We start from the raw sequence: 24535 nt of genomic DNA, 5'->3' as shown, positions 1-24535 counted from the left end.
AAGGTGTGTATGCTCTACGCACCAGCCATGAAAGCTTCCTATGCGCCGCGAGTACAGACGTACTTGCCTTCTTCGAAATTCTGGAATTTTTCCAGATTTTTCCACCAACTGCAAGAACTCATTGGAGCTCAATACAAATCCAAATCGAGTGTTCAAAAGCCAAAATGTAGGAATGAGGAGAAGAGATTCATACACTTAGGAAGCCCAACAAAGATCAGAATTGGCCGAAAAAATGGCTTGAAGATGGCCAAACGACCATATTTTCGAATTTTCCAGAAATTAATAGTGACTTCCTTTGTGTTTCTCTATGTGCCTACACCACAAAAACAACCCAAAAGCTTACTAATCGTGAACCTAGACACGATCTACAATGATATGGACCAATTTCGAGGCTTACTTTCGCTGAAATGGCAAGAATTCGCAGGACAAGTTCTTGCATAGTAACCGCATGGTGCATTGCGGGGAGGAAGTTCCTAGGTGTTTTTCTCCTAATTTTTTGTTCAATGCCTCACCATAGTGGCTAGGAAGGGTGGAAGGTTGGTGGTGTTGATGGTTTGTTAGTGTATGAGTGTGCATGTTTGACAAAGAAAAAGACAGAGAGTGAGAGAGATGAGTGAGGGAGAGAAGAATAAGAGATTAAAAGAGAGAGAGAGAGAGAGAGAGAGAGATGGTTCGTTATTGTTCATTGTTTCACTAGAGTTCCGTAATTGATCGCTGTTCTTCATAGTTTCGTTGTTTAGAGGTAATCAACACTACATTACAGGTTCTAAGATTCTAGTTTCATAGATTTTCACTACATTTTGTCATTGTTTATTGTTATCTGCATATAATTTTTGTGTACTGATTTGTAATTGTTTATTTTTTTATTTTTTTGTTCATTAGTTATGGAGAATGGTAAACTAACTCAGTTTACATATGGCGGTTTATCCATTGTTAGTTCTATTTCATCAACTTCTACATTCAATCAGATTTGTATTGATATTTGTTCAAGGTTTAAGGTTTTGAGACTTGGTTGTTTTGAGTTGCAATATGCTTTGAATGAAGATCCTAGTTGTCTTCTAGATTGTGATGCTGATGTTATGAATATGTTGATGGTTCTTGATGTTGTTGGAAAATACATCGTAGAAATATTGGTTATGGATAAATGTGATGGTTCTGTAGTTCAATTACCTATGGATAGCGTTTGTTCTTTGTGCCGTACATCAAGCTTTATGATTGTTGTTGGTGAAAATGATCATTTAAGGAAGTATGGTTCTCATGGTATCCATAATTATATGCCATGTCAGTGAGATAGTTACATAGCATCTGAGAGGCAAATTTTTAGGAGAGGTTTTGTTGATTTCTGAGATAAATTGAAGAAGTTTTCTATTGAATGTGATTTTGATTTGAAGTATTTGAAGATTGATAAGAATCGCATTAGTGTTGAGTATTGTAAGAAGGAATCTGATGGTTGTCTTTGGCGTGTTTATGCATCCAAGTGTGATATTAATGATTTTTTCGTTATTCGGAAGTTGCATAATGTGCATACATTTAATGGTATGATTCAAAAGAAGAAAAACAAAGTTGTTGGCCATCAATTTGTTGCTTCTCACATAAAGGACAAGGTTCAATCAAATCCTCTTATTAAATCAAAGGAGATTATCTCAAACTTAAAATAGTTTTCTGGATTAGATATTGATTATGCTACTGCATACTTTGGCAAAGAGAGGGTAGTTTTTGAACTAAATGGTGATGATGTCAATGCTTATAAGTTCATGCCTTGATATGTTGAATCTACTTGTTCAAGCAATCCCGAATCTGTGTTTGAGCTTGAAGTTATCCTACAGCCCAATAGATTTCTTCATTTATTCATTTCTTATGATGTATGGATTAAAGGTTTCATGTTTTCCCGACGTTATTCTCTGATGGTACTTTTATCAAGAGCAAATATAAAGGAACAATTATATCTTGCTGTGCAAAAAATGGCAATGACAGTGAGTTAATACTTTCTTATTTTACATTCGATTTCTTTTTTTTTATTATTTATTATTTTTTTATTTTTTTATTTTTTTATTTTTTTTATTTGTTTTGTTTCTTTTTGTATCTGGATGTGCAAATACTTTTCATAAATAGTTGAAGCATAGTTTAAGAAATAGTTCCATGATATTTATACTAGCAGTTCCATCACATTTTCATAAGTAGTTGACAATTGACTTTATTTATTTCTTTTTGTTGTGCATAGATATTTCATTTTATTTTAAATAAAGGAAAAAAGATGCAGATATACTTCAAGATACCAGGTGTCTAGCTCACAGATAGATGTTGAAATTTGAGCAATCAAGCACTTATCAAGGCCGCGTTGAAAATCGCTTAAACTTGACTTGACATTTCTTGAGCTCGATGAATTAAATGTTGACCTCTATAGTTAGACGATCTACTTGTTCCTTTAGATCATTCTTTCTTTGGTGTTACTTTTTCTCTTTTCATGTAGCAAAAAGAATCAACTATCTGAGTTGACATAGGTCTGTTTGCCATCAAACTGTGCAGATCTTCTTTGAACACCATTATTCAGTAATAGTTGAAATCTGTACTTTTTATTGTCCCGTATTCATCGTTACAGAAAAGTGGAACAAGTTTTAGATATATAACAAGTTGGTATTTTTATACAAGAAAAGCATTTGTGTGTACTAAATGTTGATTTAAGAGTGTTTGTAGTACTTATATGTTCTCTGTTAAGCTAAACTGAATTAATCTTCTTTTGTCATTTGGTTTAACAATCTTGTATACTTGCAGTTAGGTTTATTGCATGCCTTTGTCTCTATGATTTGTTGGTGGAAAGTTATCCGACTGTGATGAAAGCTCGTCTTTTAAATCCAAATTGAATGAGGGAGTGTCCCAATGACTTTCTCTTTCTGTTTGGTTGTTGTTCTCGCAATTGTTTGCGTTTTGCCTTGCACGTCATTCTTCTGGATAACATCATTGTTTATTATAGCTTCAATGTCTACTTCTTGATCTGTTACTTTTGTCATTGATGTAACTCTTTTCTCCCAGAATGTTTGTTGTCCATCATCACATTTAGTTATTTGGTGGATTCCCTCATCATGCACACTGTGCGTTTTTTCATTTTGTTCTTTCTTTGATTCGGAAACAACATTGGTTTTTTCTTTTTTCTTGCTCTTAGTCGCTGTTTGCTGTTGCAGCTTTTGGAAGTTTCTCTTTTGCCTCTTTGGTCAATCTTCATTCTTTTCTTTAACTCCCTTCTTTCTTCTTTTTTTTTTTTTTTTTTTTTTTTTTTTTTTGGCCTTTGTTATGGTTCTTTTTGTGCCTTTTTTCTGTGTGCTTTGTGTTGGTTCTACAACATTGTCTTCTTCGGTAATGTTTTTAATCTGTAGATGAATAGTTTCCTTCTTTGTACATGATATCTTTTCCAAAAATTTTCCTTTGTTGCATCATTTTGGTTGATATGATTTGAACACTGGTTTTGGTTGAGCTTGACATTTGGAGTTTTATGTTAACTAAGACCATCTGCAAAAACAGTGATTTATATAAATAACAATTACTTTTATAGCTTGACAAAAGTTTATATTTTCTTATAGATGAATATGGTGCAAATAGAAGAGTACAATAGTATAGATGTTAAGCTATTTCTTAAATTGAAGCTAAATTGCAAACTATTTATGAATGCAAGCTGAAATAGCAAACCATTTATGAAACTGAATATATTTTGGAGACTATTTATGAAACTGAAGATATTTTGTGGAGACTATTTACGAAAGTGAATATATTTTTTCAAACTATTTTTGAAACTATAGATATTTTGCAAACTATTTACGAAACTGAAGATATTTTTGCAAACTGTTTATGAAAATGTACCAACATAAGGGACTTTTTATGAAACCGAAAAAAAAAAAATGCAAAAAAATTTGTAGATCTGTGGAAATCTTTATTTTTGTTGAAATGAGTAAAGTACGAAGATGAAACTACAGTAGTAAATGAAATGTAGGATGATATAAGTTATACATTACAATCTAAGTTCGTAAAATGTGTTAGTTTTGTGGATCTATGATGAAATGACATTGAGTGAAGAGAAATAGTTGATTTTACGGAAATGATGTTTAAGTTCTTGCATGTCAGTGTTTGTGCTTGATTCGAGTTGATCTAATTTATGCAAGTAGTGAACTAAGTATAAAATTGTTAAATTTGTGGAGGAATAGAGTAAGATTGTTGCCTTGGTTTTTCTTCGCGTATATTTGTGTGAAGAAGTTGTTGATGGGGTTCAACAACTTTTGCTCGATTTTATGTATGAAGAACTTGGATGATGGAAAATTGAGGATCTGTTGCTCGGTTTTTCGTTCTCTGTTTTCTTGAAATGCAAAATTGGCTGCATGCATTAATGGAAGTTTGTTTTTGCATGGGGATGGTGTGGGTAGGTAGTTGGTAAATTTGTTGGAGCTATATTTGGGCTTTATTTTTGTACTATTGTGTGGTCTTTTTTTAATTATTTTTGTACTACTGTTTGGGCTTTTTTTTTTTTTTTTTTTTATGATATATTTTAATTTTTAAAATATAAAGAATAAATATATTTTGTTTTTAGTTTCATAAGTAGTGTACATATAATCATAAATAGTGTAAACTTATTAATATATTTGATATTAGTGGGGTATTTGTTTGTTTTACTTATGCTTTTCCAATTAACGAATAGGTGGAAATTTTTTATTTTGGTGTTGATAATAAGATTTAGTACGATTTTAATATCAAGAGGAGATAACATTGTAGAAATATGACAGCTTGAGTCACCTTGCTTGATCTCTACCCTCGTAATCTCACAGGCCTATATTAGTTTCCAAAATAATACAAACTTATTTATAAACAGTGCTTATTGGCACTTTTCATTTATATGTCTGTTTTTTGCAATAGATGTAACTAAATTAAGGCAAAACTATTATAAATGTCACAACTCAAAATTATCAAGTAGAAGTGGTTGTTGTCAAATTTGATAATAACTTGAAATTTGACAACAACTTCATATAGAAATGCCATAGATGGTGTATATTATATAATTTGAAATTCATAACATAATATGAAGTAAACCTGTTATAAACTACACCATTGTTTTATATCCAGTCATATAATGCATTATGAAATTACATTCATTCATTAATTCACAAGCTAATAATGTCTTCTTCATTATAACCATCTGGTATTGTTGCTTTTGTGGCACAAAGCCTTTATTCAATGAATTGTTGATGAATATGGAAGAATCTTGGAAATTACTACAATTGAATTGTGATAAATCTTGATGAATTGTGAAATTTCTGTACTAGAATTATGCATTAGCTTGAATTTGTTGCTTATGAAAAGAAATTTGAGCACGAAGCTTGCATTTGTTGTCAGATTCTGAAAAATAACTAAAATTAGGGCATAAAGCTCTTTCTTGTTTGTTGATTTAGTTGAGCACGAAGCTGTTGGTTTGTGAATTTTCTGTGCCACGAAGTTCTTGTTTGTGATATTCTGATTGAGTTAATACAGTTGTTAGCTATGGATTCTACATCTGTGAAGATTGATGGATTGCTGGGAATGTTGACTATCCGATTGTATGATGATAACTTTGTGAAGTGGTCGTATCAATTTCGGTCCGTTCTGGAAGGTTATGATCTATTTGAGAACTTTGATGGAACAAATGTATGTCCACCAAAGTATGTTATTTCACTTGATACTGGTGTTACTAAAGAAATTACTGAGGCATATAAACAGTGGATTATAACTGATAAGGCTCTACTTAGTCTCTTGATTGCGACTCTGGGAGATGAGGCAATTGAATATGTTGTGGGAAGTAAAACTGCTTATGAAGCTTTGACACATCTTAATGACAGATATGCTACTGTGTCTCGAGCTAGGATCAATCATTTGAAGACAGAACTTCAGACAATTAAAAAGGGCACATATACAATTGAGAAGTACCTCTTGAGACTTAAAAATCTCAAAGATCAATTGCTACCTGCAGGGAAGGTAGTTTCTGACAATGATTTGATTGTGGTTGCTTTAGCAGGGTTACCATCTGAGTACAATATAATCAAGACTGTAATTATGGCGAGAGAAACTCCGATTACTCTTAAGGAATTTCATGCACAACTGTTAAGTGTTGAGAGAACTGTTGAAGATTCACCTAGTTCTGTTTCATTTCCTATGTTTGGCATGTACTGTGAAGGAGAATCATCCACTACTGGAGTTACAAGGCTGATCTATCAAGAAGAGTCTTTAATGAGTGGTGAAAATAGACAAATGTATCTCGGAGAATCCTCAACTCAGAATGGTAATCATTACAATGGAAGTATTGGTTTTGTTTGCTAGTTTCAAGGTCATCTAGAAACTACAATGGTAATTCTGGTTCTATGGGGCAAAATCAAAGGCCATCTGGAAATACTGGAGGTTACAAAGGTGGTAAACAATACAACTTCAACAGGAACAGAAACAATTTCAGGCCAAGCTTTAATGGAGGTTATTTTGGTAATAGAAACAATGGTGGTTTTTTTGGATCATTAGGGGGTTGTCAGTTTAAGAATGGATCCTCAGGTGGTAGTTCTTCTGAATCTTGGTTTTAGAATTGAAATTTTGGACAGAAGTCGAGTGTAATTCCTGAATGTCAAATTTGCAGTAAACGTGGACACACTGCACCAAATTGTTTCTACAAAAATGAGCAGCAACCTTCTTTTGGTGGTCCAATTCTAGAGTGTCAAATATGTGGGAAGTGAGGCCATACTGCTCTCAATTGCTATCACAGGGGGAATTATGTATTTCAAGGTGCATCTCCACCTCAGTCACTTACTGCTATAAATGCAAGTGCATCATCTGACTTCAATGCTAATCAAGCATGAATTATGGATACTGGTGCAACACACCACATGACAGGGGACATGGCAGATTTAAACATGATCCAACCTTTTGAAAGAGATCAAAAGATCACTGTGGGAAATGGAGAGTGTCTTCCAGTGAAAAATACTGGTTCAAACTCTTTCACGACTACTTCTAAACCTTTACATCTTTTAACTGTACTACATGTTCCTAAGTTAGCTGCCAGTTTGCTATCTGTTTAGACATTATGTAAAGATAATCAATGTTATGTTATGTCATTCTTGATGAGTTTGGATTTTGGGTGCAGGACAAGGCAATAAAAACAATCTTAATGAGCGGAATGAGTAATGGGGCTTGTACTACATTCCCAAGCAGTTATTATGCAACTATAAAAAATTGCTGCATTCATCACCAACAGCTTTTCTAGGACAAGTGATCAAGACTTCAATGTGGCATCATGGACTAGGACATCCTAGCAATAAGATTCTACAGAGTATGCTTTCTCACTATAATATTCCTTTTAAGTTTGATGTTGATAAGCATGTGTGTAGTTTCTGTTTACAAGGAAAAATGTCAAGACATATGTTTTCTACTAGTTCTCATGTCTTTGTAAAACCCTTTAAAAGAATAAGTAGTGATGTTTGGGGACCATTGCCGGTTGTATCAGTGGAAGGATATAAATACTATGTTAGTTTCAATGATGATTTTACAAGATTTACATGGATTTTTCCATTGTGCTATAAGTCTTAAGTTCAGTCTGTGTTTGAGCAATTTTATGCCTTTATCGAGAATCATTTTCAAGCTAATGTCAAATATTTTCAATCTGATGGTGAAGGTGAGTACATGAGCTTGAGTTTTAAGAAATTCTTGGCTACAAATGGAATTTTACATTTGGTTTCTTGCTCATACACTCCACAACAGAATGGAGTAGTAGAGCGCAAGTATAGACATATTATAGAAACTGCAGTTACTTTGCTATCCACTGCCCATTTGCCTCACAATTTCTGGTTCCATGCTCAATAGAATGACATGCCGCAATTTACAATCGCAATCTCCATTTTTTAAGTTGTTTGGAGTACATCCAGAACTGAAAGGTCTTAGAATTTTTGGCACAATAGTTTATCCCTTTCTTAGACCCTACAATTCTAGCAAGTTGGATGCTAGAACTGATCAATGTACATCCTTGGGTTATTCTTTGGGATACAAAGGTAGTGTGTGTCATCACAGAGTGAAGAAGAAGTTGTTTATTTCAAGAAATGTATTACATGATGAAATTGTGTTTCCATTCATGGATAATTCTGTACATTCTTCTTTACAGCAGTTATATACTCATTTAAACAAGCATCCTATACTTGTTCCAATTATCATACCTTCAGTTACTAGTTCTGTTCAGTCAAGTGGCAGTAGTATGGATTCTTTGGTTAATAGGCAAAATACACAATCAAGCAGTGTTCATCACAATGGTGGTTCTCTAAGTAATGAGCAGTATATTAGTTGTCAAGGCAATTCATCATCTAGGAATAGTCTTCAACATGTTCAAAATGGTGGTTTTTCTATACAAGCTTCTCCCCCCCCCCCCCCCCCACCAAAACTAGCATCCTTCTTCCTCTCAAACATCAAATGCTTTGTTGCCTGTCCATAGTTCTGTACAATGAGAGGTAAATCTCTTTCTTCATCCAAATATTGATTCAAATGCTGCTGCCAATTCTGATTTATCTGTCGTATCTTCAAGTCATCATATGACAACTAGATTGAAGTCTGGTGCCATCTCTAGGAAAGATTATAGTTCCTATCTTTCATCTAATGCTATTTTTCTGAGACAAATGCTAGTGACTCTGTTGATGTTAGGTTCAAGGGTTACACTGAAGTTTTGTCTATTCATGATTCTGTTGAGCCTACTACTTTTAGAATAGTAGTTGTACATGAACACTGGAGGAATGCTATGTTCGAAAAGTTCATACCTTTGCAAAAACAGGGAACATAGGAGTTGGTTCCACCATCGGTTGATAGGAATGTGATAGGAAGTAAGTGGGTTTATAAGATTAAGAAGGATCAATATGGCAAGATTTCAAGATACAAGGCTTGCTTAGTGGCCCAAAGCTACAGTCAAGAGCATGGGTTAGATTATGATGATACATTTAGCCCCTTGTAAGACACACAATTGTAAGACTTGTCCTTGCTCTTGCTGCTTCACAAAGGTGGAAATTACGCCAATTAGATGTCAAGAATATGATTATGCATGGTGATCTCCAAGAAGAGGTGTTCATGAAGCAACCACAAGGGTTTCAGGATCCTAATCATTCTCAGTATGTTTGTAAGCTTGTTAAGTCCCTTTATGGACTTAAACAAGCTCTTAGAGCCTGGAACTCGAAATTTACCACTATCTACCTAATTTGGGATTTGTGGTCTTTGAATCTGATCCTAGTTTGTTTGTTAAAGCTCTTGACAATGAATTTTTTATTAGGGATGGGTAACGGTTATGGCAGGTGGGTAATCACGAATATTTACCCATAACCGTTTATGTTCATACCCGTATAACTGTTTACCCGTTAATTGCATAAATGGTTATACTCATACCCATAACCGTTTATAAATGGTTAACCATACCCATAACTGTGTACCCATTTAACCATAACCGTTCACCCGTTTTTGAACCCGTTTATACTTTTTTTACCCATTTACCCTTTTTCACCCGTTTACATTTTTTTTTTTTTAAACAACTTGAAAACTACAAAAGAAAAATTTGTCATAATTTTTCGTTTTCTGACAATTAAACACCGTTATAGCCGCATTTTAGCATGCATTTCCCTATTTTAATCATTTAAGTCCTCATACAATTCCAATAATTGAAATAATAGTTTATAAACGATATTTTTCTGCTACACCCAAGTAAGTCTTTAATTATAATCCATATGATTACAAAGTAAAGCTTCTAAAAACAAAAAGTAGTCATTATCTTGAATACTAGATGATTCAAAGCTCCAAAATATTCATAAACTAAACACTTTCGAACATGAATGCTTTAGCACATTCAATCACAAAGTCTCATAGACTCGTCACCAAAAGAGGCCTACAAAAGAAATGTAGAAATTGAATTAGTATCCCATTTAGGAACACTGACTCCAATTAACATGAATCCAACAGAGGTAAGTGATCACAGAAGGTTTACATTGTACACTCAATTATCAGAAAAAAAAAATAAAAAAATAAAAAAAAGCAAACAAAAATGGAGTTCCAAATCAGTTGAGTTAGTATCACCATTCATCAATATGCATAAACAGAAGGTTTACATTCCATGATTTTTCACACACCCATATGCATAAAGTGAATTAGTATCACCAATAATTCCAAAGTAAAAAACAAAAATTTAGGTTTTTATTTTTTTATTTATTTTTTTTTAAATTTACATATATTAAATTAAATGGGTAAATGGATACCCGTTATAACCGCGGGTAATACCCATAACCACCCATTTAAATTTCACGGATAAACGATTATACCCATAACCGTTTGTTCGTCTAAACGGTTATCCATAACCAAAACCGTGAACTTTAAATAGGCAGGTAACCACGGTTACCCAAACCTATGGGTATTTTGCCCATCCTTATCCACAAACACAACTGCATGAATCTTCAATACCCTAAACAAAAATTAAAATGTAAAATTCTTAAGATTGAAGCCCAGAAATCTAAACTAATAAAACCCATAAATAAATAAAGATTTCAATTACACATTTCGAGCCCTCTCCCCCATCCCTCTTTTGTTCGACTTCCAATCTCTGCAAATCCAAAAAAACCTAATTGAACAAACAAGTAATTAGTTGCAAAAATGGAGACAATGACCGAGTTAGAGAGAGAAAGAGATGAGCGAGAGAGAGACGAATTAGATGGCAGTGGAAATATGGTTGCCAAAGCTTCATTGGCCAGAAATAATGGAACTTTCCGACCAAAATGCAAAATTTGGTACAAAAATCATATCTTTAAGGATGGAACATTGATGCAAACGAGAAACCCTCACTTTGAAGCTTCACTCTCGACTTCCCTCTCTTGGAAATCGGAGCTCAAAGATTTGAGCTCAACCTGGAAACCCAGAGCTCACAAAGCTCTCTCGGCATCCTCTCTTCAAAATGACAAAAATGATGAAATGAGCTAAGGGTTTTTAGTATTTATATGTGGGCATTTTAGTAATTTTGATTTTGTAGATGGTGTGCTTGGTTTGTGCATGGCTGGTTTGTCCTATTTTAGTCCCAAGATTAAGAAAATGTCCCATTTTGGGTATTTCTCCTTATGACCTAATTTAATAAAAACAAACTTAATTTAAAAGAGGTAGAAAAATCTGCAATATTAAGAAAAGGAAAAGGAAACAGAATTTAGAAATCAAATTGAGAAAACACTAGGGTTTTACCGTCACCTTAACAATCCTATATAGTTTCCCCAATTACTTATGACATATACATGCATATTTTGAAGGTTAGGTTTTCCTAATATATGCCTACTTGGACCCCTAATATAGAACATATATCCAGCATGCAATTTGTTTGTGGTATTTAGATCAAATCTAAACATGCATGACTCATTACATTTTGAAAACCCTCTGAAAAACCATGCAACCCTTAAGACGTGATATTCATCCTAAGTGAACTTGCACATATTAACCACAAGAAACCTTCGTTAATTTTAAGGATTGACCTCCAACCAAAATTACATCAAATTATTTTTTTAAACATCCTAATGGTCGCAAATCATCAAGAAACTTAGATGGTTTAAACCTATGATTAATAACTCAAAAGCCTGCATGCATATTATCATAAGGAAATTGAAAAGAAACTACATATGGCCTCACCCTAACAAAAGAGATTAGTTGCTCATATTCATAATTAAAATCAAAGGGAATTATATTGAAATAATAAAAGATCGAAAACACCTTGAATGTATAAGTCTGAAAATCTCTAAGCTTGGCCAATTTCCTCTCTCAGATATCGCATAGAGAAGGAAAAATGGGGCCAGCCAAACTTATTTAAACTGCTATAATTCAATTCTCCTAGAAAGAGGTCTTCCAATCAGACTAGAAAACCAAATAAATCAGGAAACATAATCATAAATTAAATAGTAAAATTTGCCAAAAATCTGCACAACCACGTCTTGGATCCATAGCCACTCCAAAACCATCCCAAGATAGTTGGATTTAAACCTTGAAATATTCTGAACACTTCTCTAGAAGACCACGAACCCATCAGATGTCAACTTGGGCTCCAAATTAAGCCCAGAAACGACACTTTCCGGCAACGTGCACGGCTTCTTTATTCCATCACCAACAAATAACCATTTGGTAGAAAAAGCCAAAATTTTGACACAAGCACTCCAAGAGACACAAACGTCACTCCAATTTGATCATTCCAAAATTCATTCATTTGATCACGTTTTGCTCTAGAGGAAATCGAATGTCCTATATTGAAAATATAAATCAAGTATCAAAATTCTACCAAAACATACTAAGAATAGGATATATAAAGTGGACCGGCAACATTTTGATCAGAAAACATTCAGCAGCACACAATCATAACACAAAAGCTATACCCTCTAGCCCAGAAAACATCACACAAGATATTCAGAAGCTGAGAAAGAAGATGGGCGGCTGCGACGTCAACGGGAATCTGAACCAGCACAAGTTCAGTGCTCCTATGCCTTGGATTGGCATCTATGTAGCAGCAGCATCCTTAGCCTGCCTAATTGCAATGACTGCCGACGTTATCCATGGCTTTAGACATTGGAAACTCTGGTTCCCTTGCAAGTTCTTCTCCATCAATGCAACTTCTTTGACCTTGATCGGTGTTGCAATTAAACTGTCAGTGGATCTCAATACTCCGATGCCTGGCCGCCAGGATCAGCTCGCAAAGCTCAGCAGTTCTGTCTTGATTTGCACAGTAATGGGTAACACTATGCCTTCTCTTGGAGTCATGAAAAATACAGAAATCATGATGAATGCAATTGCTTTTGGAATTCTGGTTATTACCCTTATCGTGAATATTTGCATTCAATTAGCTACTGGTGCAATCTTTGTTTTCTGCATGGAGCATGCTTTCATCATGTTCATCATGCTTGTTTTATTTATCATGATGAATTTCTCTGCTTTAACCATTCCCGTATGTAAACAATATTTAGAACACAAGTACAAAGATAGCAGAAATGAAACAGGCAAAACAGCGGTTACCAAAGTTAAAAGATTGTCTGATGAAACATTGAATGATGGCTCATACCTCTAGTCCCCAGTTTGTGGCGGGGCGTTCAGCGATATGCACAGCTTCTGGAGCATTTTGTCTTTTGAGTGCCATGACTTTAGCAGAAGCCATGGTTCGGAAGCCATGGTTCGGACTTACTGGATGCCCTGGTCATTTACATTTTGCAACGGCAAGTCTGACTACAAGTGGTCAACCACTTGGGTTCTTTCTGTGCAGACAACTGCAGTAGCAGTTGGTACAATTGGTCCTGCATCAAGATGGTTCATCGCCATAAATTTCAGATGCGCAAAAAGAGGAAACAAAAGCTACAATGGAGAATTTAAAGTAATAGTACTGGAACCGGGGACTGATAGAGTTGAAAGAAAGTCCATTAACATTGAGAATCAGAAATAGGCACTGCAGGAAACTTGTTCACGGCACAATAAACAAACTTTTAGGCTTGTGTATTGCAATGCATACGGGCAATGTCATAGTGAGTAAGGCCATTCGGCTTATTTCCATCTTCATTGTTAGCTGGATATTGTTATGCAGTGACTTTTGCAAACAGAGGAAGTCCAAAGTCAACACTATTTTTAACGACTCCGGGACAGAGTCACAGCCGAACCCAAAGCTAGATCTTAGCTGTTATGTACTGCATCTTGAAGGTGAGAATGCACTGGTGGAGCACATGATGAGAAGCAACTGTGATGCTACTGGTCATTGGTTTCGAAGGGGAAAGAAAATAGAGCCTAAATATATCATGAAACTGTTAGAGAAATCAACACTTTCACAAGGATTCAAAGGAGTTGCAAATTTTGACAGTGAACAAGTTCCCTCTCTAGACATGGAAGAACCACCAAATTGTTGGGCTCTACCTGTTGTGACACTAACAAGTATTGCTCTTGCACTTCCAGACATCAGCAGTAGTTCAATTAAAGAGTTGATAAGTGGTGTTCACGAAGGGCTCATGTACATAAATTTTATTGAAAATTACTTGGATGGTAAAGAAGATGTCACCAACATCAGAAAGACAGCGATTACAGTGTGGCAAGGAATTGATCTGTATCACAAATGGCTATATGTGGATCTCCGTAAACTGTCACCTGAGTGGACGAGCTCAAAAGAAATACTAGAAGGGCTTTCTGAGACTGCAAAATTCATATTTGAAGAGTCTAGAAAGAAGCATATGACTACGAATGTATGTTTAAGAGATAACCCTTCAAAATGGCCTATTAGGGAACTGGCTGCTAATTCCATGTACAGGATAAGTCAAACTATTCTGATAAATTATGAAGGCAGCATCAACCAGACAGGTGAGAGATCATTCGAAGAATTGACTGCCGTGATCTCGGACATAATGGCAGCTTGTCTCGCTAATTTAAGTCTAGTAATAAGGATGAAGTGTCTGAGCATCGGCATTGAAGAGAGGGGGGAAGGTGAGGCATGCAGTTCACATTCTTGGCAAAACTGAAAACATTCTGAATATTCTAGACCATAGAATTCCCCCAAGTATGGACCCTTGCCAAATTTCTTGCATTGATGAGCGGCGTTTGTTGCACAAGGAGGGCCCCTTGCCCTTCCCTTCTTCGTCTCCATCAGAGGGTGACAGAGCCTCTTCTCTTTTAAGTGACTTCTCCCTGGTGATTGACTAAAATTTACTAGCCCACAGTTTGCAACAGTGGCGGATCTTCATTCACATGTTAGTACAAAAGGAGTTGAAACCACTTTCAGATTTTTCTTCACATTTCTTTTTGTGGGTATTCGAAACTAATGTAAATATGTAATAGATATTATTGATAGCAGCAAACAAAACTATAAAGCATGATCTTATCTTTTCTGAATGGAACCCCCTTCCCATGATGAAATACTTTTGTAACTGAAAGAAAAAAGATACACTTGCTTGTTCGTCTATTTCAGTTTCTTGGTTATTCCTGCTGTCGGGGCATGAAGCTTACTATGCAAATGTTCCTTTATGGCACAAAGGACAAAGCCTAGTTTATTGAATTGAAATTCTTGCAATTGTTCTAATTTGTCAACGCACCAGAGCCTATTTTTTTTTTTAAATTCTTGCTTTGACGAACAAAGACTGTTTATTTGCTTCTGGGTTTATGTTGGATTTGGGTTTTTTCACGCTTTCTTAGTGTATCGTAAATTTGAGTTGTTCATAGTTTGCAGAAGTCAAATTCAGTCAGGATTGAAGGTTTACTTGGCATTTTACTGTTATGAACTGTGTAAAACATTCTATGTTTTCAATGTTGGTTCGGGTGGAATCATCTTCTGCTTCTTTACCAGATGCCTCGATCCTCTATGGGCCTACACTTAATATGCCTTACAAGCCTAACATACCTCACATGCCAAACATGCCTTATATATCAACTCTATTCTCACAGTACCTAATCTATTCTCACAGTATTATTCTGCTAGTTGTGTTTATCTTCAGAGTGGTTTGGGTTTCTAAATTAACCAGGGTGCATATCAATCATAACCAACAAAATATTTTAGATCAGGATCATCTGTACACAGTCAAAGACCTTTCTTTAATAGGAGAAATAGAAACAATGGAGTTTGAGACCTAATTTTCTGATCATGGAAACTGAGGGTTTTCTGGTCAGAAGCAAGGTTCTCAACGGCAATCTTGGAATGGCAATTCAGGGTTTAAATCCAGAATAATGTCAAATCTACAGTTACAGAGGTCACACAACTTGAAACCTTAATTGACTCCATATTATAATTTTCTTGCATGAACTTGATTTGTAAAGGAATATGATTTAGCTAATGCTCATGCAAAAAAAGAAAGCAGCGTTCAATGTTATGCATGAAATTGGTTCTGCAGGAATTGATTTGTTACCTAATGTGAAACCCTCCCATTAATATTAGTAGATGCATATGATATTTAGTACTTAATGACATAATAAACTACTCTATTTGTTCTATAACATACAACGATACAAGGATAGCACACTCATCTTAGCCCTATTAGTAGCATGTATCAAAATCACCACCACTTCAACATTTTAACTATATCAGAGAATGTTTTCGACCTAATTTTTCAACAAATATGAAAATCTTGACGTCTAAACAAAAATCATGTTGAAAAAAATAAAAATAAAAATTGACATTGATGTTTACCTGAGTTTGTCAACTTGGTCTTATCTCACTCCATTGTATCTTGTTCTTCCCAGAGAGTAGCATTCAGAAGTCAGACAGCTAACATACATGAAGGCATCTTTTTCGCCTATGTCTAAACATAGAGACCTTGTATGCTCACCTGTTGTAACGGTCTTCGTCAAGTTATACTTATCCTTGTAAGCTTCATAAGTTCATACATATTATTATGTTAGATGATATTCGCAGGGTGCAAGGCCCTTTAGTTGTTAGTTTACATGGACGAACAGACATGGAAAGGATATGACGTAAGATTCCATTTTGCTCAGTTAATTATTTAATTAGAAATCTTAATTTATTTTTACACATGGGTAAAAGTCTGATTAACACGAGAGATTGAGAAATTTTCATTAGAAAGCCCCAAGAAAGACCCACTAACAAGTTGGTGATCTAAAATTAGGCACAACCAAGTTACAGAACAATTTGTGTGATATCGATCTAGGGAGACATTCTTTCCTAATTTATGTTTGTATGGTCTAAGGAGGGCAGTAACTTACCTGAAATGGGTCTCTGTCTCTACTATCACGTGACTGAGAGAGAAGGTTGTATGCAACCCGACGTTTGTATCGTTTTCCTGGCTCTTTCAATACCGACAAGAGAATTTGAATTTGAAGCTCTTTCCTTTCCTGCAAGAGAATTTGAATTTGGACCGAACCACTTGATGAGTGAGACAGAGTGAGGCCCGTATGCAAGCACTTGAATTTCTACTGAATTCTTCCACTTTCAAAATAATATACTAATGAAAACAATATATAAATAAATCAATAACATACTACCCTCATGATTACCAAACAAAAAAAATTATTCTATGCTCTCACTGTAAATCAATACTCAGTGTGGTGGAAAGCATGCTTCGTGAGGCAATCAATCGCATTAGCCCTACTTATATTATAAAATTTGTATGACTGTAAGTTGAAATACAGACAGCTGAATACATAATAAAGCCAAAATTGCCACACGCAAAATACCAAGAAGTTTACACTGTTAACAAAGTCGTATGATAATAAAATGAGATCAAGACAGCAGATTACTGAAAAAAAAAATAAATAAATAAATAAATAAAATTAAAAAAAGCCAAAATTGCTGCACTTGGCAATTATGAGTAAAATAACAGAAGTTTAGACTGTTCTCAAGTCATTTGATAGTATGATAAGATGCAGACAGGTTTATGCATAATAAAGCCAAAATTCCACACTCGACTATCACAAGTAACATACCAAAACTTTAGACTGTTTCTCTAATCATACGATAGCAATATGATATACAGACAGCTGAATGCTAAAAATCAGTGTACGAGTCTTACTAGTAAAATACCAAAAGGTTCTCCAGTCTCCACAAGAATTCCAGCCACTAAAACAAAGGAAAATTCAATCTCATTCATGACCAACAGTAGTCTGAAGCAACTCAAATATAGATAGACATGTAAGATAGTCAAGACATTAAGGGTTACCCAACTGGACAAGCTTCACCTGATCAGATAACACTCATCAGCACAAACAGAACAGAAGAGCTCTCGCCCGATAAAAAAACACCCCAGAGATTCAGCAACTGAACAAGAAGATGGGTGGCTGCGATATCGATGATGGGACTTGAACCAGGAAAACTTTAGTGCTCCTATGCTTTGAATTGCCATCTATGTAGCAGCACCCTCCTTAGCCTGCCTAATAGCAACGGCAGCAGATGTCATCCATGGCTTTCAACACTGGAAATTATGGTTCCCTTCCAAATGTTTTTCCATCAATGCCACTTCTTTGACCTTGATAAATGTTGCAAGTACATTATCAATGGATCTCAATAACCTGATGCCTAGCCGTCAGGATCAGCTCGCAAAGCTCAGCAGTTCTGTCTTCATTTGCATAGTTATGGGTAGCCTTCTCTTGGAGCAAGGGAAAATAAAGAAATCACGATGAATGCAATTGCTTTTGGAGTACTGGTTATTACACTCATCATGAATATCTGCATACAATTAGTTACTGGTGCAATCTTTGTTTTCTGCAGAAGGGTGGTAAGTAAACTTAGAGAATGTCTGATGAAACAGCGTTCAGCAACATGTACTGCATCTGGAGCTTCCTGTCTTTTGAGTGCCATGATTTTAGCAGAAGCCATGCTTCAGACTTACTTGATGCCCTGTTCATTGACATTTTGCAATGGCAAGTCTGGCTACAAGTGGTCAACCACTATGGTTCTTGCTACACAGATAATTGCAGTGGGAATTAGTACAATTGCTCCAGCATCTAGATGGCTCCTCGCAATAACTTGCATGTGTTCAAAAAGAGGAAACGAAAGATACAAAAGTAAATTCAAAGTAGAAAATCACTGGACCCAGAGTCTAGTAGAATCGAAAGAAAGTCCATTAACGTTAAGGATTAAAAATAGGCAAAGCTTGCTGGCAACTTGCTCAGGACACAATAAACAAATTTTTTGACATTTGTATTGGATTGCAGAAGGGGAATGACATAACAAGAAAGGCAATATAACTCAAGGACAGAGTCACAGCAAAACCCAAACCTAGATCTTAGCTGTTATGTTGTGCATCTTGAAGGTGAGGATGCATTGACTGAGCTCATGATAAGAAGCAACTGTGATGCTACTGATCATTGGTTTAAGAAGAGTAAATAAATAGAGCCAAAATTTATCACGAAACTGTTTGAAAAATCAACATTTTCACGAGGATTCAAAGGAGTAGCAGATTTTGACAGTAAACAACTTCACTTGTCTAGATTTTGAAGAACCGCCAAATTGTTTGGCTCTACCTGTTGTTACTGCTCTTGCACATCCAAGCATTAGCAGTAGTTGAATAAAAGAGTTGATAAGTGGTGTCAACAAAGGGCTCATGTACATAAATTTTGATTGAAAAGTACCTGGATAGTAAAGAAGATGTCACCAACATCAGGAAGACAGCAAATATGGTGTCGCTAGGATTTGATATCTATCATACATGGCTCGATGTGGATCTCCACAAATTGTCGCTTCAGGCGAAGAGCTCAAAGGAAACTGCAAAGTTCAGATCTGAAGAATCTAGAAAGAAGCAAGTAGGTTTAAGAGATATTCCTTCAAAATGGCCTGTCGCAGAATTGGCTGCTAACTCCATGTATAGGATAAGCCAAACTCTTCTGCTAAATTGTGAGGGCAGCGTCAACCAGACAGGTGAGAAATTATTTGAAGCACTGAACAGTCATGATATCTGACATTCTGGCTGCTTTCCTCATAAATTTAGAGCAGGTAATAAGAATGAAGTGTTCAAGGAGAACCATTAAAGAAAGGGAGGAAACTTAGAGGCATGCAGTTAACATTCTTGGTAAAACTGAACATTCTTGACACTATATACCAGAGAAGCCCGAAAAGTATGGATCCTCGTCAAATTTCATGCATAGATGACTGGTGTTTGTTGCAAAAAAATGAAATCCTTTAGGCCAACCCTTTTTTATCTCCATCAGAAGGTGACAGAGCCTCTGTTCTTTCAAGTGACTTCTACATGATCATTGATTAGATATCAATGTATTAAAAGCGTGAGGCATGGGCAAGGCATCCGAGGGATAGCCCAGCCTAGGCGTGAGGTGTGAGGCGAAGCCTCACAGGGCCTAAATTTTTAATATATGCACTAAGCGTACACATATATTATATTAAAAAAAAAAGATTATTAATATACATTATAAATACACACACACACACACACACATATATATATATATACATACATATATTATTATATTATATATATAAAATAGAGGATGAAAAGCACAATGAGCACACATATAACAATGCAGCAGACAGCACACACATCCATTATATAAAAAAATAAAAATCAGAAAAAATGGCAGAGAGACGATAGTGCAAGGAAGAGGTATGAGGCAGTTAAAACCTTACCCAAAATTTGGGTTTGGGAGTAAAAATAAAAAAAATAAAAATAATCCCCTGAGGCGCGCCTAGGCAGCTCCAGCGATGCCTTCCACCCTCTCCCTCAAAACAGAGGCAGCAACCCTCAAGCCCAGCCTCACAGGGCGCCTAGATGCGCCCTGAGGCGAACATTTTAAAACATTGACAGCACACACATCCATTATATAAAAAAATAAAAATCAGAAAAAATGGCAGAGAGACGATAGTGCAAGGAAGAGGTATGAGGCAGTTAAAACCCTACCCAAAATTTGGGTTTGGGAGTAAAAATAAAAAAAATAAAAATAATCCCCTGAGGCGCGCCTAGGCAGCTACAGCGATGCCTTCCACCCACTCCCTTAAAATAGAGGCAGCTACCCTCAAGCCCAGCCTCACAGGGCGCCTAGATGCACCCTGAGGTGAACCTTTTAAAACATCGCTAGATATACAAGCCAGGAGTTTAACAGAGTAGCTTATGAGTTATGATCCACAAGTTTCTTCCATTATTTATGCGGATATTTGCAGGTGATGTAAATATGTAATAGTAATACACATTATTACAAAAAATGTGTAATGCAGTATGTGGATATATGCAACTGACGTAAATATGTAAGACACGATGTCACAGAAAATATGAATGCAGTATGTGGTTATTTGAAACTGATTCACATGTTTCAACTTTTTCTTCACATTTTTCTTGATGTGGATATTTGCACCTGATGTAAATTTGCAATACAGTATGCAGCAGAAAAACTAAATTCGGAGTAAGATATTTTCTTGTTTAATTGAACATCTTTGTATTTCCTGATTTCTTTCACTAGATTTTAAAATATACCATAAAAAACGCTGCTGCACATAAAAGATAACACATGTGTATACGAAAGGAAGAGCAACTTATACTATATCTACTAGAAAGCATTACAATTATGAATCAAGTAATTATAAGAAAAGATGGTTTGTAACTGGATTAAAGGCAATCGAGTTCAAATGTGGTTCCCGAATCATTTGCATAAGGATTCAGAATCAAGCTTGAATGCATATTCTTCCTTCACTTAATTACTCTAATTGTCAAACCCTACTTCTTGACATTTCAAGTGATATTAATTCTCCTTGATTCAATTGTTTAATAAGAAAAGGTTAACAGCTGCATTATTTTCAATAAGAAATTCAACTCATAATGGACTACACAATCGGATATTGCATTGAATTGTAACAATCCATAACAACTAGACATCACATGAACACAGAAACATCTACTCATTCTCCTAACAAGGAGCAAGTTGCTTGGTATAGAATAAATATATCATGAAACTGTTCGAGAAATCAACATTTTCCCAAGGATTCAAAGGAGTAGCAGATTTGAAAGTGAACAAGTTCCCTGTCTAAGGCCAAATTGTTGGGTGCTACGTATGTGACACTAAAGTAGTTCATAAAAGTGGTAGCTTATGATTCACATGTTAGTATAATCTTTTCTGGTTTGGTTAAATATCTTCGCATGGAAAAATACCTACTTCTATTCCTGATTTCTTTCACTAATTTTTTTAAATATACCATCAACATACAAATGGAAGAGAAAGTTACACTAAATCCACTAGAAGGCATTAGAATTCTGAATCAAGTGATGATAGAGGAGATTGAGTTCACATAAGAATCCCAAATCATTTGCACAAGGATTCAGAATCAAGCTCAAATACATATTCTTCCTTCACTTGGCTCTGACACTTCACTCTTGACATTTCATGGGATGCTTATCCAATAAATATGTTTGGGGTTCTTTTTTCCATTAGAATTGCATCTTATTTACCCTTACAGATGAAAAACTAAATTGCACTAATTATGTATTCCGTTGGCAAGCGGCCCCTTACCACAGTGGTGGAAAGGTGTTGAGCCCTTGCATTACGGCGTGGGTTCGAACCCCGTCGACTCCTAACCTAACATCTAATCTAACCAAATCTATCGTTTGACAAGAAAAAAAATAATTATGTATTCCGTTGGATTCTACAATGTATTATTACAACTCCCAATCCACAATCAACTGCACATGCAAACAGAAATATTTATCAGTTGCATTAACTAAAAAGCAAGTTCCTTGGTGTCGTCGACTACAATTAAAACTTTCCTAGCCAGATTTCAAGCTGTTCATCCCTTTTAACTGGAAGGAAAAATTGCTGGAAGCATTTAAAGCTTGGGAATATCTTAAGGATACATATTTCGCTTTGTTATTGGATTACCAAGCATATTCTCAGATGATGACTTCAGCTGCACAGAAGACATTACCTATAAAATTGACACAATAGTATCGATAACAATGCAAATCGAAAAAAAATTCAAACATGAAATCAACCTAATTCAGAGTAAATTCCAGACACAATGAATAGCCAACAAAGCAAACTTTAATAAATTTCCTTTCATTTCCTACACTTTCTCAGAAACTAAACAGCAAACTAAATCAATTCACAAGATAAATTGCATCCCCAGATTTCCACCAAAACCTAAATTAAACAAAATTCCCAAACAAAAATACCCGCTTCGCTCCACAAGAGAAATGAACCTGACTCGATAACGGCGTCGTAGCAGGGCGAGATCTAGTGGTCGTCCTCCTCCTTCTTCTTGGGCTTGCGGTAGTTCTCTTCGATGTGTTTGGCGATCAGAAGGCCGGTGGTGGAGAGCTTCTGGATGTTCGGAACGTCGTAGTTTTGGGCAACGTAGACGCCGAACACTGTGCCCATTAGAAACGAGAAGCTGCTTCTGATTATCCCCATTGCTTTCCTAAAAGTGCTTTTGCGTTGGGCCTTGGAAAAACTGAAAAATTACCTAGGGTTTGGGTTTTCGGGTTTGCGTTTGGGATTTTCGGATTTGAATCGCTGTATTGTGTGCGAATTGAATTGAATTTATACGGGTCGGATTCTTGCTCATCACTCTTTCTTGGGAAACGGGTCAAAGACTCACAGCTCCTCCATTTCTTCCTCCTCAAGACAAAAATCATATTACTACGCAAGACAAGACAACTCTTTTCTAATGGTTTATGTTGCTTTTATCTGCTCTCATAAATCGGATAATTAGAATTAAAATTTGGGTTGATTACATTTTGCATCCACATAAAATTGAACACAAATCTGCTGAGTGTAAAATAAAATTAACCCTTAAAATTAACAATCTCAATCAGGGGTTTGATGAAAAAATTGGGTTCGAATTAGGGGTGGGCATAAAAACCGCCAAACCGCAAAACCGCATCGAACCGTAAGAAAAAAAACCGAAAAAAACCATGTTGACCGGAAAAGTCAACTTTGAGTGAAAAACCGAACCGAACCGTTCAAACCGGTTCCGGTTCCGGTTTCGAATGACCAAGAACCGGCCGAACCGAACCGAACCGTTTTATTAATAATAAATAAATAAATTATATATACACACACATGTCATGATATAATAGGTTGAAAAATAGGTTGAAAAATTGTGTACATGAGCTGCTGCTTCTTGCTTGCTCTCTGAAGTCTGAAAACTTGCAATTTGTTTCATCATTTTTTTGTTTGTTGACTGATTGACCAGTGCATATGTATTTTAGTTGTCTTTTTTTGTTGACTTGGTGCCACTACCAAAGACATTTGCATTAAAAAAGATGTGTTGTATGCAACTTTATGTAATTAGTTTTAGAAGATGTATTTGAATGCATAATGATTTGGTGTTCAAATAATTTATTATTAGGAACCGTAAACCGGCAAGAACCGAATCGGAACCGGTGTAGACCGAACCGTAATGTTCTAGTCATAAATTTAAGTGGAACCGCACCGAATCGAACCGTTAATATATTTCGGTTCCGGTTCCAATTTAGGGGTGGAACCGCACCGAACCGCACCGTGCCCACCCCTAGTTCGAATTGAAGTTTACAATTATTAGAAAATTGATAGGATTTAGGGTGCAAAACATAAGTTACCTGTTGTAGGCCTATTTGATTAAACAATTTTATGGTTTAGAGAGAGAGAGTGGGCCGGCGGCAATTAGAGAGAGGAGAGATTGATTTAATTGTGAGGTGTGTTTGTATCACCTCATTGTGCCTTTATTTATAGTAGTAGGATGGGTAAAAACTTTTCCCTTTAGGATTACAACATTTAATAGGTAATCAACTCCTAATAGGAATATAAGATACATTATCATATTTACTAGGATTTACACAATCACATTCCTATTCTAAATATGATTGGAGCATTACCCTCAAAATTAACAATTTTAATCAAAAAAGGGTTTGACAAAGAGATTGAGCTCAGATTGAAGTTTACAATTATTAGAAAATTGACAAGGAAAACCATAATAAAGAAGTCACTGATAAGTGCATTATTTTTTATTATTTCATATCATTTATCCCTATATTTTGTTAACGAATTGGTCTTAAAAGAATCTTATTACTTTTATTTTCTTAGTTTCAACTAATCTACGCACACAGGACATTTTTGG

The 24535-nt window shown here is 35.5% G+C and overlaps 1 protein-coding gene and 4 pseudogenes across 10 annotated transcripts; 4 read left to right on the top strand and 1 right to left on the bottom strand.

The window, feature by feature from the left end:
- Positions 1 to 884: 884 nt before the first annotated feature.
- LOC148696390 (uncharacterized) lies at positions 885 to 2496 on the top strand (annotated as a pseudogene).
- A 3021-nt stretch (positions 2497 to 5517) lies between these two features.
- LOC148696389 (uncharacterized) lies at positions 5518 to 6731 on the top strand (annotated as a pseudogene).
- Positions 6732 to 11704: 4973 nt separating this feature from the next.
- Positions 11705 to 23063, bottom strand: LOC137710721 (uncharacterized). 10 transcript variants are annotated; one of them, XM_088695856.1, is made up of 10 exons: positions 22638 to 23062; positions 19075 to 22363; positions 17669 to 18468; positions 17517 to 17563; positions 16711 to 16839; positions 16178 to 16316; positions 13088 to 13316; positions 12844 to 12956; positions 12408 to 12737; positions 11705 to 12276 (listed from the first exon to the last, which is right to left on the bottom strand). In XM_088695856.1, exon 1 carries the CDS (start codon positions 22846 to 22848, stop codon positions 22672 to 22674), a length of 177 nt encoding a protein of 58 aa, XP_088551982.1. In that variant the 5' UTR covers positions 22849 to 23062; the 3' UTR covers positions 11705 to 12276; positions 12408 to 12737; positions 12844 to 12956; positions 13088 to 13316; positions 16178 to 16316; positions 16711 to 16839; positions 17517 to 17563; positions 17669 to 18468; positions 19075 to 22363; positions 22638 to 22671. The 10 variants fall into 10 exon arrangements, with proteins under 10 accessions (XP_088551982.1, XP_088551978.1, XP_088551975.1 ...); XM_088695852.1 differs by having other exon boundaries at positions 12408 to 12956; XM_088695849.1 differs by having other exon boundaries at positions 11705 to 12956; positions 17669 to 18402; positions 19075 to 22345; positions 22638 to 23063.
- On the top strand, positions 12458 to 14700 carry LOC148696388 (uncharacterized; annotated as a pseudogene).
- Positions 18120 to 19625, top strand: LOC148696387 (uncharacterized; annotated as a pseudogene).
- Positions 23064 to 24535: the final 1472 nt, after the last annotated feature.

Source organism: Pyrus communis, chromosome 6 (assembly GCF_041283825.1).
Source record: "Pyrus communis isolate YQ-2024b chromosome 6, ASM4128382v1, whole genome shotgun sequence".
Taxonomy (NCBI): domain Eukaryota; kingdom Viridiplantae; phylum Streptophyta; class Magnoliopsida; order Rosales; family Rosaceae; genus Pyrus; species Pyrus communis.
The sequence above is the reverse complement of the archived record's forward strand: the minus strand, read 5'-3'. Positions and strand labels throughout refer to the sequence as shown.

Excerpts from the sequence above, each read along its gene's own strand:
- LOC137710721 (XM_088695849.1), bottom strand. The coding sequence starts at position 22,848 with ATGGGGATAATCAGAAGCAGCTTCTCGTTTCTAATGGGCACAGTGTTC.